This window comes from Hippocampus comes, unplaced genomic scaffold, assembly GCF_001891065.2.
Source record: "Hippocampus comes isolate QL1 unplaced genomic scaffold, H_comes_QL1_v1.1 scaffold151, whole genome shotgun sequence".
Taxonomy (NCBI): domain Eukaryota; kingdom Metazoa; phylum Chordata; class Actinopteri; order Syngnathiformes; family Syngnathidae; genus Hippocampus; species Hippocampus comes.
Window position 1 is genome coordinate 971,453 of NW_017805591.1, and position 15,618 is coordinate 987,070.

The 15,618-nt window shown below is 41.9% G+C and overlaps 2 protein-coding genes and 1 long non-coding RNA gene across 4 annotated transcripts; all 3 read right to left on the bottom strand.

Moving 5' to 3' along the window:
- Positions 1–799: 799 nt before the first annotated feature.
- On the bottom strand, positions 800–1,716 carry LOC109522004 (uncharacterized). The gene is made up of 2 exons (XR_002169483.1): positions 932–1,716; positions 800–883 (listed from the first exon to the last, which is right to left on the bottom strand). It is a non-coding gene; the product is annotated as an uncharacterized LOC109522004 (long non-coding RNA).
- A 191-nt stretch (positions 1,717–1,907) lies between these two features.
- Positions 1,908–6,458, bottom strand: LOC109521989 (afadin- and alpha-actinin-binding protein-like). Of its 2 annotated transcripts, none has more exons than XM_019880132.1 (10): positions 6,324–6,458; positions 5,505–5,640; positions 5,353–5,428; positions 5,095–5,275; positions 4,193–4,340; positions 3,656–3,771; positions 3,384–3,554; positions 3,180–3,288; positions 2,725–2,857; positions 1,908–2,640 (listed from the first exon to the last, which is right to left on the bottom strand). In XM_019880132.1, the coding sequence occupies exons 2-10, from the start codon at positions 5,584–5,586 to the stop codon at positions 2,514–2,516; spliced, it is 1,143 nt and encodes a 380-aa protein (XP_019735691.1). In that variant the 5' UTR covers positions 5,587–5,640; positions 6,324–6,458; the 3' UTR covers positions 1,908–2,513. The 2 variants fall into 2 exon arrangements, with proteins under 2 accessions (XP_019735691.1, XP_019735690.1); XM_019880131.1 differs by having other exon boundaries at positions 3,384–3,557.
- A 316-nt stretch (positions 6,459–6,774) lies between these two features.
- On the bottom strand, positions 6,775–14,180 carry LOC109522001 (afadin- and alpha-actinin-binding protein-like). Its single transcript, XM_019880155.1, has 17 exons — positions 14,073–14,180; positions 13,426–13,629; positions 12,815–12,925; positions 11,996–12,131; positions 11,844–11,919; positions 11,586–11,766; positions 10,684–10,831; positions 10,147–10,262; positions 9,875–10,048; positions 9,671–9,779; positions 9,272–9,348; positions 8,924–9,089; positions 8,387–8,502; positions 8,115–8,288; positions 7,911–8,019; positions 7,456–7,588; positions 6,775–7,371 (listed from the first exon to the last, which is right to left on the bottom strand). Exons 1-17 carry the CDS (start codon positions 14,178–14,180, stop codon positions 7,245–7,247), a joined length of 2,265 nt encoding a protein of 754 aa, XP_019735714.1. The 3' UTR covers positions 6,775–7,244.
- Between the last annotated feature and the right edge of the window lie 1,438 nt (positions 14,181–15,618).

Genomic DNA, 15,618 nt, shown 5'->3' on the forward strand with positions numbered 1-15,618 from the left:
GCGTTTAACAAAACATTCAGAAGCAGAAGAATTCAACAGTTTCTTATATTGCCTTGATCTCTTGGTATGTGCAGATGCCGCCGTTATTCCTCAGGACTTTTACAACTACAGCGTGGATATGAGGGAAACAACCCAAGCCCATCTCGCTTGCAGCTGCACACCTCAGTGCGCATAACAACAATTACTCTGTCACTTTGTCTCAAAGTTCTCAATGTAATGTTCAATAAAGTCGCATCGCAAAATGATTTTCATGCTGTGGAGTCATCAATTTTCATGAATTTTCACGAGTCAATAGGCTGTTTGTACGGCCTCGAGGTCCGGGGCACAGGCAAACAAGATTGATCATAAAAAACAAGGTACAAATATAAAGATACCCCAGAACAGTCTGAAAAATATACTTCCCATATTTTGAAAAAGAATACAAAGGCTATTAATGGCAACAGCAACAACTACTCTCGATCTAAGACTGGAATCAGGTGGCACTTAATTTTCCAAGTAACTTTCCAAGTACAATTATTTCATTGTTTTGAGTTATTCATTAGGCAGATGCATTTGAACATTAGATATGCAAATACGACCGGTAGTGTATTGACACTTGCACTTTTAAACAATTCACATGCACAACCAGTCCAACTACGAGTATTAAGTAATAATCTCAGGGCATCATTCTGGTTTATTTTCTGTAGGCCACACAACTACTAAGAACATTTAAGATGAATATAAATAAATTTCTCCTGTAAAATAACTTCTACTAATCAGTGACCATCTCTGGATGCAAAAAGCCAAATTCAACAAGTTGTTCATGACATAAGCCAGCAGTTTTATTATTTTCATCTTGTCCACTTTGCACAAATTCTAATAAGTTAACATGGTAGAAAAAAAGCTGACATTGGTTTGTTTAATCACCTCGTGATTGCTGCAACTCTTTCACCAGACCTGCTGAAATGTCACATCATCACTGGTCACCCTGACCATCCAGAACAATGACAACACAACAAACTCCCAGCGTGTCCTTGTGTGAAACATGTCAACAAAGTTGGGAAGAGGCCCCAAAAATGTCAAATAAATAACAGTACACAAAACACATGGTTCGGTTTATGTGGTCATAGTTTTTTGGTACACGTTGACTGTTATTCAAATCAATGATAGGTAGTCAGGTTGAAACTGAAACAAAAGACAGGCTGAGGTTAAACGTAGGTGAGATTCTGGCTGTGAGATCAGAGGAGATATTCGTTCGAATGTGCTTTTCATTTTTTTTTGGCAAACAAAGTTCTCTTTTACAAATGCCTAAAACAAATACAGTAACTATTCAATGTCATAACTGTACAGTGGAATCTTTTGTGCACTCTGAGCACAAAAAGCCTATCAAAAAAATTATACCAAAAGCCAAATTAGCCAAAAGTATTTCTTTTAACAAAGACTTTTTAAGTAAAATAAACTAATAAATAAATAAACTGAAGCGCCAAACATCTGAAAGCAAACCAAATCAGCACAACATTAATTTCCTCCCTTTGTGGTGACTTGAAGCAGCGAGTCTTGTTTTCTGTCGGGCATGGCCGCTTGATTTGGGAAAACAAAGACCGCAGCCTGGCTCATTGCCACGATTGTATACACTAAACACCCCAAAAGTTCACATCCAAATTTAAAAAGGTTTTGCATTGTTAGGGAATTAAATGACTGAGGTACAGAAAATAAATTGATCACACCTAAAATTTAGGGAAGATTTGAATGAGGCAAAATGCTTTTTCTCTCAAATATATTGTTATAATCATTTGTTTCAGATGTACTGTAATTATTTTCTGTATAAAAATTTATTCGGTGTTCAAAAAGTCTTTTTTCAAACTTGAGTCTTGAAAAAGAAGGGGTCGTCTTATAATCAGGGCCGTCTTATATTCGGGCCAATACGGTACTCACCAAGTGCAAAACCAAGGTCCATAGGGGTCTACTGTATCGTTCACCGAATGGTTCCAAGTTTTACTCGCCCCTCCGGCCATCATATAAGAACAGGAAAGCTTGTTGGCCCGTGGCTGTTTGTTTTTTTTGAAATAGGCATATGGGGAAACACATTTCATACAGAAGTGTTTCAAAAATTTGTCTGCATTGAAATAGAAAAATTCACATTTCAGGTGTGAACACTCATCTCATAATCATCAGACAAAAAAAGGTTACTATCATATATGTCTACTGTGTCTCTAAACACAAAAAAAGAACATTCATTCGAATGACACCCATAACCAATGAGCCTTACATGGTTCTTTCTTGTACTGAACACCCCCAGGGCTCTAATATGATAGCCAAACAGTACAAGAGAAAACATTTTCCACAAAATCTCGATAGAAAACATCTGAATGAAAACAAAATGGCCACAACTGACCATATCATACAAAATACCTCCAACATCCATCCATCTTCAATTGCTTTTATCCTCCCTCGGGTCATGGGTCCCAAAAATCCTGAAGTCTCAATACTTTGGAATGCACTGTAGCTCAGTGCATGGACATCGGCCTTTATTCTCAGATAGAGACGTTGTTCCGTGTGAGCGTGAGGCTGCTGTGGTCCCCGCCGCTAATCCACCATTTGTGCTGCGCTGCCAAGAAGCTGGCATCACCCGCATCTTCGCTCCTCTTTGGTTTGGTGGAGCTGAAAATCACAACATCACCCACATAGGGAAATTCTACAGCCAACATGAAAAATCACTACCATAACACAGGTAAAAACATGTACCTGTTTTCACAGATGATGCTTAATGTGTGAAGCAGGTCCGATGTGGAGGATGATACACTTGGTGCACATCCAGGGGTGGGAGAGGTGACGGCCCTTTCAGGAAGCGATGCTCTACTGGGCTCTTTTTCAGCTACTGCAGAGATCAAGAAACAATATTGACCCTCACTAGGAAATTGCTTTATTGATCCCCGTTGAGAAAGTGGGCAGAACTGTGGTGACAATCAAATTAAATAATCAATGTGTGATTGTGAGCCGGAATGGTTGCGTGCCCCGCGATTGGCAAGCAACCAGTTCAGGGGTGTCCCCCACCTGCTGCCCGAAGACAGCTGGGATGAACTCCAGAGGATGAGCTGATTAGAAAATGGATGATGTCTTATACTGCCCCCTGGTGGCCAAAGGGCGCGCACCAGAATGATCAGTACAATGTGCAATGAAAGAGGAAAAAAGTCACTCACGTGTCTGAAAGGCACAGTGCGACTGTGGTTTCTTGGAGTCGGCAAAAGGGCTCGAGTTTAAAAACTGGTGTTTGAGCCACGTGGCGCGTTCTTCCTCAAAGGTCTTTCTCTGAAAGTACAAGATTAATAAGCAGCGTGATCAGCACAATACAACATCAACATGCATTTTGGTGGGCCCTTGATGGCGTTGGATTTCACAATCACCTCTTCACTCAGTCGGATTGCTGCCTCTGTGAAGTTCCTCCTCTCCCTCTCAAAACTCTTCCTCTGGCCCTCGAGGGTCTTCCACTCGTCTCGGAGACAATCTTTCTCCTGGAACATGTGGCAATCGGCCAGCATGGCGGACGTCTCCTCTTCACACTGAGCGCTCAGTTTCTGCTACCAGAGGAAAAGGGGGGCAAAAAGGCCACAGGACATTTACAGACATTATTTGACAGTCCTGCAACACACTGACACAATGAAATATTGTTTCTTACCTGCAGGAGGTGTTGCTGTTTCTGAATATAGTCTTTACACTGCCGGGCCTCGAGTCTTAGTTTGCCCATTTCCTTGGATGTGTCTTGGGGAACATTCTCAGTGTCTTCGCTGTCATCTGTCGAAGTCAACGACACACAAAGATCTTCACTTGTGCTGCTTGATTTCTTTGACCTCTAGTTTAATTCATCTTGGAAAATTCCATTTCCAACTTTGAGGGAACAGTTCAGGCCAGAGAAGACTACTTTCTTGTCCAACCAAAATATTGTCCCTCCTAGATGAACTGAACCCCCAAAAATCCTCGAGAGAACAATCTCTTTAAGTTTCCAGTATGTATAAATCTAAGTGTATGTTTTAAAAATCACTGACCTCATTTACTGCCAACCCTCCTAGTTACAGTACATATTTGGCATCTATAGCTGGCTATGCTAGTGAATGGTTAATAAGCCTGAAAATGCCACTCTCAATGTATTCTAATGATTACCAAATATAATGAATCGCATTATAAATTCAGTTGAAAACGTGAAGAGTTTGACTACCTCGGCTATCCAGTCTCTCAACGTGGGTCTTCAATTTTTTCAGCTGACGCCGAACACCGTTGGTCAACTTCTCCCGAGCGTGAACACTAAACAGCTCTACACTCTCCTTACAAGAATCAATCCCTTCTTCTTCCTCATCCGAGTCCACCTGTACCCCCCAAAAAAAACAAAATAAAAAAAACAAAACATCCTCTTTGATCAGTACAGCTTAGTGATCATTATACAGTTTATTGTGAGGATATATTCCCACTCACAATAAAGACAAGAAAAAAAAATTCATAATTATTTTTGCTCTCCCACACATGTTAAACACATAAACTCATCATAAACACACCCAAGCATAAGAAAATGCTCTTTTAAAACACATTGTAAACACATTTGAGCAAGCACGCAAAACTGCTAGGGTAAAACATATTTGGTGGGGTCAGACCAAAAGTCAAAATTTGGTCAGTTTCATAATTTTTTTCACCAATCGATGCTGTCGGTCAGTCCCCACACGGTGATGCAATTTTTTACAAACTCATGACCAATATACAGTAAGTGATGAAATCAGCTTGCTCTATTTGACGGTGCAAAGTTAAGAGCGCGTTTTTGGTTGTTTTCCTGAAAAGTGATGGTTTTGGAGTTGCGAGGTTTCTGACTGACATCAATGAAATATCAGTACTGTATGTATTGTAGTGTCTGTGTGTTAAAAACAGTATATGTCTTAAAAGGTGGGACCTGCTGGGGTAGCAGGTGATGTCAGTCAGTCTGCGTGCAAGTGTCTGGTTGTCTGTGACTCTCCTTTCCCACATCCGAGGGCATGACAGTACTTTGTACACGTATGCTGTAAAACTCTCGGAAAGCGCCATATATAGCGGGAGAACACTGTGTATCCTATCCGTTGATTGTGTTCTACCTACTTCTTGAGCACCGTTGTCCTGTTTGTCTCCATTGACATTTGGCTTCCTGGAACTGAGAATGGCCACCATCTCTTTTTTCATCTGCTTCAAAACCTTTCTCAATTCAGCATTTTCTAGCAGTAGCTCCTTCTGCCTGCTCTCGTAGTCCCGAAGCAGAGTTTTGTACATCTCCCCCTCGTGCCTGCGGAGACAAACGCAAATCATCGAGTGCAAGCAATATGTTTGAACTGTTTGTTTTGGGTGAAAAAGACAACTTACTTTGCTACCGTCTTCTCAGTCTTCCAGAGGCTCCTCTTGCCGTCTGCCCTTCCAAGTTTATTTGACACGTCAATCGCTAAAAGCAACAGAAAGTCATCGTCAGCACATCATTAGTTCGTCGTACGATGATGGTGCAAATCAGGAAATCGAACCAAGTCTCTTCTCCTTTTTGTCGACCAGGAGCTGATTCAGTCTCTCTTTCAGTTTGTTTAATTCTCTCTCTTTTCTCTTCATTTCGTGATTGTACTGGCTAGCCCGGCTGGACACAATGTTCTGTAGCTTGTGAATCTGAAACAACAAAAATTGGAAGTGGTCAAGAACGCCGAGAAACTACAGTATGTACAATGCAAAACACATTTTGTAGTAGTCCATGTGTTTTGGCATGTGATTTTTTTTTTTAATTGTGATTGATCCATCAATCCATTTTGTATACCACTTATCCTGTTCAAGGTCGCGGGTGGGCTGGCCCTATCCCAGCTGACTTTGAGTGAAAGGCAGACTACAGCCAAGTCAATCACAGGGCTCATGAATGGGGACCGAACCCACGCTGCCTGCACACTGCACAGAGGTCAGGTGAGACTAGACCATCAGGGACCGATCGGGCTTAATTTTGACCCAAAATGTGCAAAAATCAGAGCGCAAACAAAGTCTCTGTTGGCGACATTTAACTGAACTAAGATGTCGATATTATTTACCCTGACTTGATTTTGACCAGTGTGTGAATATTTATATGTTGCTTGTCGCTGTCTTAATTCAAGAGTGTTCAAGTGCACGATATGATTTGCTGTAGTCAGAAAGTGTGAACGTTTGAATGGGAACCAAATTTTGCGCAGACAAATGCAGACGATATGCGTGCATAATGTGCTCGACAAATGCAAATGCAGTACAGAAGCCATTTACAGGACACGAGGGTTGTTTTGTTCTGACCGCTGCATGTCATTCAAAACAGATATTTGTCACTCTTAAAGCACCTCTTCCTTTTCGCTTTTCAAGGAGTTCTGCAAACTCTTCACTTTCAGCTGGAGCTGTCGTTCCCGCTCAAGAAGACCCGTGTTCTCTCTTTTGGCAAGTTCAAGCTGCTCCTATAATAACAACATGGCATCAAGAGAGTAAATAAAAATAAAAATAAAAAACATGATGCAATACAGTGCAGTATGTAAAGGTTTTGCAGAATGAGAGTTTGCCCTTCAGCAGAACAGATTTGTATAGCGATACGATTGCTTCAACATGTGCGGATTTCATTTAAAAGCATGAACAACTAAAAATTGAGATCATTAAAAAAAAAAAAAAAACCAAGTGCAAAACCAAGGTCCATAGGGGTCTACTGTATCGTTCACCGAATGGTTCCAAGTTTTACTCGCCCCTCCGGCCATCATATAAGAACAGGAAAGCTTGTTGGCCCGTGGCTGTTTGTTTTTTTTGAAATAGGCATATGGGGAAACACATTTCATACAGAAGTGTTTCAAAAATTTGTCTGCATTGAAATAGAAAAATTCACATTTCAGGTGTGAACACTCATCTCATAATCATCAGACAAAAAAAGGTTACTATCATATATGTCTACTGTGTCTCTAAACACAAAAAAAGAACATTCATTCGAATGACACCCATAACCAATGAGCCTTACATGGTTCTTTCTTGTACTGAACACCCCCAGGGCTCTAATATGATAGCCAAACAGTACAAGAGAAAACATTTTCCACAAAATCTCGATAGAAAACATCTGAATGAAAACAAAATGGCCACAACTGACCATATCATACAAAATACCTCCAACATCCATCCATCTTCAATTGCTTTTATCCTCCCTCGGGTCATGGGTCCCAAAAATCCTGAAGTCTCAATACTTTGGAATGCACTGTAGCTCAGTGCATGGACATCGGCCTTTATTCTCAGATAGAGACGTTGTTCCGTGTGAGCGTGAGGCTGCTGTGGTCCCCGCCGCTAATCCACCATTTGTGCTGCGCTGCCAAGAAGCTGGCATCACCCGCATCTTCGCTCCTCTTTGGTTTGGTGGAGCTGAAAATCACAACATCACCCACATAGGGAAATTCTACAGCCAACATGAAAAATCACTACCATAACACAGGTAAAAACATGTACCTGTTTTCACAGATGATGCTTAATGTGTGAAGCAGGTCCGATGTGGAGGATGATACACTTGGTGCACATCCAGGGGTGGGAGAGGTGACGGCCCTTTCAGGAAGCGATGCTCTACTGGGCTCTTTTTCAGCTACTGCAGAGATCAAGAAACAATATTGACCCTCACTAGGAAATTGCTTTATTGATCCCCGTTGAGAAAGTGGGCAGAACTGTGGTGACAATCAAATTAAATAATCAATGTGTGATTGTGAGCCGGAATGGTTGCGTGCCCCGCGATTGGCAAGCAACCAGTTCAGGGGTGTCCCCCACCTGCTGCCCGAAGACAGCTGGGATGAACTCCAGAGGATGAGCTGATTAGAAAATGGATGATGTCTTATACTGCCCCCTGGTGGCCAAAGGGCGCGCACCAGAATGATCAGTACAATGTGCAATGAAAGAGGAAAAAAGTCACTCACGTGTCTGAAAGGCACAGTGCGACTGTGGTTTCTTGGAGTCGGCAAAAGGGCTCGAGTTTAAAAACTGGTGTTTGAGCCACGTGGCGCGTTCTTCCTCAAAGGTCTTTCTCTGAAAGTACAAGATTAATAAGCAGCGTGATCAGCACAATACAACATCAACATGCATTTTGGTGGGCCCTTGATGGCGTTGGATTTCACAATCACCTCTTCACTCAGTCGGATTGCTGCCTCTGTGAAGTTCCTCCTCTCCCTCTCAAAACTCTTCCTCTGGCCCTCGAGGGTCTTCCACTCGTCTCGGAGACAATCTTTCTCCTGGAACATGTGGCAATCGGCCAGCATGGCGGACGTCTCCTCTTCACACTGAGCGCTCAGTTTCTGCTACCAGAGGAAAAGGGGGGCAAAAAGGCCACAGGACATTTACAGACATTATTTGACAGTCCTGCAACACACTGACACAATGAAATATTGTTTCTTACCTGCAGGAGGTGTTGCTGTTTCTGAATATAGTCTTTACACTGCCGGGCCTCGAGTCTTAGTTTGCCCATTTCCTTGGATGTGTCTTGGGGAACATTCTCAGTGTCTTCGCTGTCATCTGTCGAAGTCAACGACACACAAAGATCTTCACTTGTGCTGCTTGATTTCTTTGACCTCTAGTTTAATTCATCTTGGAAAATTCCATTTCCAACTTTGAGGGAACAGTTCAGGCCAGAGAAGACTACTTTCTTGTCCAACCAAAATATTGTCCCTCCTAGATGAACTGAACCCCCAAAAATCCTCGAGAGAACAATCTCTTTAAGTTTCCAGTATGTATAAATCTAAGTGTATGTTTTAAAAATCACTGACCTCATTTACTGCCAACCCTCCTAGTTACAGTACATATTTGGCATCTATAGCTGGCTATGCTAGTGAATGGTTAATAAGCCTGAAAATGCCACTCTCAATGTATTCTAATGATTACCAAATATAATGAATCGCATTATAAATTCAGTTGAAAACGTGAAGAGTTTGACTACCTCGGCTATCCAGTCTCTCAACGTGGGTCTTCAATTTTTTCAACTGACGCCGAACACCGTTGGTCAACTTCTCCCGAGCGTGAACACTAAACAGCTCTACACTCTCCTTACAAGAATCAATCCCTTCTTCTTCCTCATCCGAGTCCACCTGTACCCCCCAAAAAAACTGGCATCACCCGCATCTTCGCTCCTCTTTGGTTTGGTGGAGCTGAAAATCACAACATCACCCACATAGGGAAATTCTACAGCCAACATGAAAAATCACTACCATAACACAGGTAAAAACATGTACCTGTTTTCACAGATGATGCTTAATGTGTGAAGCAGGTCCGATGTGGAGGATGATACACTTGGTGCACATCCAGGGGTGGGAGAGGTGACGGCCCTTTCAGGAAGCGATGCTCTACTGGGCTCTTTTTCAGCTACTGCAGAGATCAAGAAACAATATTGACCCTCACTAGGAAATTGCTTTATTGATCCCCGTTGAGAAAGTGGGCAGAACTGTGGTGACAATCAAATTAAATAATCAATGTGTGATTGTGAGCCGGAATGGTTGCGTGCCCCGCGATTGGCAAGCAACCAGTTCAGGGGTGTCCCCCACCTGCTGCCCGAAGACAGCTGGGATGAACTCCAGAGGATGAGCTGATTAGAAAATGGATGATGTCTTATACTGCCCCCTGGTGGCCAAAGGGCGCGCACCAGAATGATCAGTACAATGTGCAATGAAAGAGGAAAAAAGTCACTCACGTGTCTGAAAGGCACAGTGCGACTGTGGTTTCTTGGAGTCGGCAAAAGGGCTCGAGTTTAAAAACTGGTGTTTGAGCCACGTGGCGCGTTCTTCCTCAAAGGTCTTTCTCTGAAAGTACAAGATTAATAAGCAGCGTGATCAGCACAATACAACATCAACATGCATTTTGGTGGGCCCTTGATGGCGTTGGATTTCACAATCACCTCTTCACTCAGTCGGATTGCTGCCTCTGTGAAGTTCCTCCTCTCCCTCTCAAAACTCTTCCTCTGGCCCTCGAGGGTCTTCCACTCGTCTCGGAGACAATCTTTCTCCTGGAACATGTGGCAATCGGCCAGCATGGCGGACGTCTCCTCTTCACACTGAGCGCTCAGTTTCTGCTACCAGAGGAAAAGGGGGGCAAAAAGGCCACAGGACATTTACAGACATTATTTGACAGTCCTGCAACACACTGACACAATGAAATATTGTTTCTTACCTGCAGGAGGTGTTGCTGTTTCTGAATATAGTCTTTACACTGCCGGGCCTCGAGTCTTAGTTTGCCCATTTCCTTGGATGTGTCTTGGGGAACATTCTCAGTGTCTTCGCTGTCATCTGTCGAAGTCAACGACACACAAAGATCTTCACTTGTGCTGCTTGATTTCTTTGACCTCTAGTTTAATTCATCTTGGAAAATTCCATTTCCAACTTTGAGGGAACAGTTCAGGCCAGAGAAGACTACTTTCTTGTCCAACCAAAATATTGTCCCTCCTAGATGAACTGAACCCCCAAAAATCCTCGAGAGAACAATCTCTTTAAGTTTCCAGTATGTATAAATCTAAGTGTATGTTTTAAAAATCACTGACCTCATTTACTGCCAACCCTCCTAGTTACAGTACATATTTGGCATCTATAGCTGGCTATGCTAGTGAATGGTTAATAAGCCTGAAAATGCCACTCTCAATGTATTCTAATGATTACCAAATATAATGAATCGCATTATAAATTCAGTTGAAAACGTGAAGAGTTTGACTACCTCGGCTATCCAGTCTCTCAACGTGGGTCTTCAATTTTTTCAGCTGACGCCGAACACCGTTGGTCAACTTCTCCCGAGCGTGAACACTAAACAGCTCTACACTCTCCTTACAAGAATCAATCCCTTCTTCTTCCTCATCCGAGTCCACCTGTACCCCCCAAAAAAAACAAAATAAAAAAAACAAAACATCCTCTTTGATCAGTACAGCTTAGTGATCATTATACAGTTTATTGTGAGGATATATTCCCACTCACAATAAAGACAAGAAAAAAAAATTCATAATTATTTTTGCTCTCCCACACATGTTAAACACATAAACTCATCATAAACACACCCAAGCATAAGAAAATGCTCTTTTAAAACACATTGTAAACACATTTGAGCAAGCACGCAAAACTGCTAGGGTAAAACATATTTGGTGGGGTCAGACCAAAAGTCAAAATTTGGTCAGTTTCATAATTTTTTTCACCAATCGATGCTGTCGGTCAGTCCCCACACGGTGATGCAATTTTTTACAAACTCATGACCAATATACAGTAAGTGATGAAATCAGCTTGCTCTATTTGACGGTGCAAAGTTAAGAGCGCGTTTTTGGTTGTTTTCCTGAAAAGTGATGGTTTTGGAGTTGCGAGGTTTCTGACTGACATCAATGAAATATCAGTACTGTATGTATTGTAGTGTCTGTGTGTTAAAAACAGTATATGTCTTAAAAGGTGGGACCTGCTGGGGTAGCAGGTGATGTCAGTCAGTCTGCGTGCAAGTGTCTGGTTGTCTGTGACTCTCCTTTCCCACATCCGAGGGCATGACAGTACTTTGTACACGTATGCTGTAAAACTCTCGGAAAGCGCCATATATAGCGGGAGAACACTGTGTATCCTATCCGTTGATTGTGTTCTACCTACTTCTTGAGCACCGTTGTCCTGTTTGTCTCCATTGACATTTGGCTTCCTGGAACTGAGAATGGCCACCATCTCTTTTTTCATCTGCTTCAAAACCTTTCTCAATTCAGCATTTTCTAGCAGTAGCTCCTTCTGCCTGCTCTCGTAGTCCCGAAGCAGAGTTTTGTACATCTCCCCCTCGTGCCTGCGGAGACAAACGCAAATCATCGAGTGCAAGCAATATGTTTGAACTGTTTGTTTTGGGTGAAAAAGACAACTTACTTTGCTACCGTCTTCTCAGTCTTCCAGAGGCTCCTCTTGCCGTCTGCCCTTCCAAGTTTATTTGACACGTCAATCGCTAAAAGCAACAGAAAGTCATCGTCAGCACATCATTAGTTCGTCGTACGATGATGGTGCAAATCAGGAAATCGAACCAAGTCTCTTCTCCTTTTTGTCGACCAGGAGCTGATTCAGTCTCTCTTTCAGTTTGTTTAATTCTCTCTCTTTTCTCTTCATTTCGTGATTGTACTGGCTAGCCCGGCTGGACACAATGTTCTGTAGCTTGTGAATCTGAAACAACAAAAATTGGAAGTGGTCAAGAACGCCGAGAAACTACAGTATGTACAATGCAAAACACATTTTGTAGTAGTCCATGTGTTTTGGCATGTGATTTTTTTTTTTAATTGTGATTGATCCATCAATCCATTTTGTATACCACTTATCCTGTTCAAGGTCGCGGGTGGGCTGGCCCTATCCCAGCTGACTTTGAGTGAAAGGCAGACTACAGCCAAGTCAATCACAGGGCTCATGAATGGGGACCGAACCCACGCTGCCTGCACACTGCACAGAGGTCAGGTGAGACTAGACCATCAGGGACCGATCGGGCTTAATTTTGACCCAAAATGTGCAAAAATCAGAGCGCAAACAAAGTCTCTGTTGGCGACATTTAACTGAACTAAGATGTCGATATTATTTACCCTGACTTGATTTTGACCAGTGTGTGAATATTTATATGTTGCTTGTCGCTGTCTTAATTCAAGAGTGTTCAAGTGCACGATATGATTTGCTGTAGTCAGAAAGTGTGAACGTTTGAATGGGAACCAAATTTTGCGCAGACAAATGCAGACGATATGCGTGCATAATGTGCTCGACAAATGCAAATGCAGTACAGAAGCCATTTACAGGACACGAGGGTTGTTTTGTTCTGACCGCTGCATGTCATTCAAAACAGATATTTGTCACTCTTAAAGCACCTCTTCCTTTTCGCTTTTCAAGGAGTTCTGCAAACTCTTCACTTTCAGCTGGAGCTGTCGTTCCCGCTCAAGAAGACCCGTGTTCTCTCTTTTGGCAAGTTCAAGCTGCTCCTATAATAACAACATGGCATCAAGAGAGTAAATAAAAATAAAAATAAAAAACATGATGCAATACAGTGCAGTATGTAAAGGTTTTGCAGAATGAGAGTTTGCCCTTCAGCAGAACAGATTTGTATATCGATACGATTGCTTCAACATGTGCGGATTTCATTTAAAAGCATGAACAACTAAAAATTGAGATCATTAAAAAAAAAAAAAAACATTTTGAACAATAAAGACAACTTAGGTGATTTAACTCATGCCAAGAACGATGTCACACAACGACCACTTTTAGTCGGACAATTGGAAGCAAACACTCGAACAGGGAACATTAAAGGATTACAGATTATACATATGCATAGCACGGACGTAAAGCCATTTCTGATTAACATTCAATGCTGGCCAATATAATCGTCGAACATAAGATTCTGTGGGTCTTGAAAAATCAGTCAAAGTGTTCTGAACTGACTGGCACTCAATGAGGTGTGATTTGGGAAAAAGGCTGATGTTACCTTCAATCGCGTGATGGTGAGCTGCAGGGAGTCAACACTGTTGCTGGACTTCAACTGCTCCATCTCCATGTTCTCCACAGTTTGGAGGCCTCTGCGGTGGAGCTGAAGCAGCTCGTACACGCAGTTAAGTAGCGAGACAACATTCACGTCGGAGCTGCTGCCAGACTGCGTCCAAACTGGTGGAAGTCCCAGTGATAGCACCTCCTATGAATGAAGTGAGAAGCCAAAAGCCTTTTTTGTGTGTGTAGTTTTTACATTCTCCATTCCAACACTGCATTGTAACGTACAGTACAGTGCTGTATCGCACAAACGTGACACTGAACATGAGCACTCCATTTCTTTGATCGACCATGGCGAGACCTGTTGTGATTACTGAAACCTGTTCTGTTAAACCACTGTATGATGTTGGCCACCGTGCTATACTGTATCTCACTTTCAGTGTGTTGGCAATGTTATCGCTGAAGCCATCTTTATGGAGAGAAAGTATGCTTATTTAAGTGCACTAAATAAAAAATATTGGCACACCTGGTGAAAATGTCAGAAGCTGGTCCTAACTGTACCACTTTAACAGCTTCTCCCTCTTCTAAGATGACTACAAGATGTTTGTTTTTGCGCATAGTCTTACGGTGCAATCCGAGGTCACTAACCTGATTGATATGTGTGACACATTCTGGAACGTTGTGCTCATTGCAGAAGTTCATGTGCATGTAGGATGTTCTGTGCAGAGTCAGTGGTGGCTGGTCCAAGTACCCCATTAGTGGGGGTGTGTGACATTTGATCGAGTTGTTGCCAACATCCTTGACATCTGAGGAAACAGTGTCTGTTAGAAGCATAGCATGCTAAGCAAGTGACTTATTTCTGGGAGTAAGATTATGTTGTCCAAGTACAATAATGAAAGCTGGAAGCAGAAATGAATGGACTCTCTCACTGCCTTTTTCATGGTGAATCCTCCAAATGATCTTCAAACTTTGAAGCTACGTGCCACCAACATTAGATGACGTAGGCACCCCCCCCACCCCCCAAAAAAAAAGCAATCTAGTGTGTTATAATCTTTCTAGGGATGCCTGCTTCAGATTTGGGGCTCATTTCGGCGAATGAATTCCTGTTATAGAAGTTGTGTCTGACATGACGCAAGAGGAAAGAACTGTGGGGTAGAAATGAGCACTTGTACTGTGTGCGCCATGTCGAATGGAGTAATGAAAGGTATAAGGTTCAATGAATTGAATTCCATGACAATTGGTTTGATAAATGGCTAAATAATTGGCACGAATATTTGCAATTCTAAGAATTCAAACACTATGGTTCACCATATTTGATTCAGGCCTTTCTAGATTAAGTTTAACCACTGAGGAAGAGCCCAATTTGATTTAGACCTTTTCAAAATGAGTGACATCAGAGGGAACCAGCCAGGGCATTAGAATAGTAATTTTAGGTTTAGCCACTAGTGGGAAATAGAGAGAACCACAGTAGAGATTTTGATTAAAATTGCAATATCAGAATTAAACACTAGAGGGCGTATTCACCTGAATTTAAAAAGCAGGTGAATTAAATACACAAGGATTACACACGAATTTAAATAATTAAACAAATTAAGCAATTAAATAAATTAAAACATAGTTTCACACCAATTAAATATCCAAACATTACCTTGCTTGCTGGAAACTACTTTTTTTAATGGTGAACTGATCATTTTTGCCAATAAATGTATCTGGAAACAGTTTTTCTTGCAATGTGTTCAAGAGTTTTGCTAGTCCCATTGAAAAAAGCAATTAGCTGGCACACACACACACACACACACACACACACACACACACACACACAGGCTAAGAATAGACTAAGAGCCTATAATTGACTTACAAGAAAGAGGTTGACAGTATCTAGGTGACTGTTCTACATTGGAGTTCCACAATTTATCGGCGAGGCAATTAAATCAGGCCGATTATAATGTGTCGTTGATAAATCGACATTGTTCAATATGTAACCGATGCATGATATTTTTTTGCTGCATGGAGATTAAAAGTGTCACTTTTCCACCACTTAATCAGCCGAGAGAAACGAGAATCTTTTCACTACATGGTAAGCTTTGTCAAATAATATAAAACTAGACTTTCATGCCCCATGACAATAATATCCTCATGGAAACATGCTGCTCAAACTTCATACTGCCATCCATAGATAATTTACCTAGGCTAG

Bases quoted from the DNA above. Each gene is read 5' to 3' on its own strand.
- LOC109521989 (XM_019880131.1), bottom strand. From the start codon at position 5,586: ATGAAGAGAAAAGAGAGAGAATTAAACAAACTGAAAGAGAGACTGAAT. The intron at 5,276-5,352 runs GTAAGTTGTCTT...TTGTCTCCGCAG, and splicing joins ACTGAGAAGACGGTAGCAAA to GCACGAGGGGGAGATGTACA. The intron at 3,772-4,192 runs GTAGTCAAACTC...TGACTTCGACAG, and splicing joins TGAGAGACTGGATAGCCGAG to ATGACAGCGAAGACACTGAG.
- LOC109522001 (XM_019880155.1), bottom strand. From the start codon at position 14,180: ATGGGGTACTTGGACCAGCCACCACTGACTCTGCACAGAACATCCTAC. The intron at 10,263-10,683 runs GTAGTCAAACTC...TGACTTCGACAG, and splicing joins TGAGAGACTGGATAGCCGAG to ATGACAGCGAAGACACTGAG. The intron at 8,020-8,114 runs GTGATTGTGAAA...TTGTACTTTCAG, and splicing joins CAATCCGACTGAGTGAAGAG to AGAAAGACCTTTGAGGAAGA.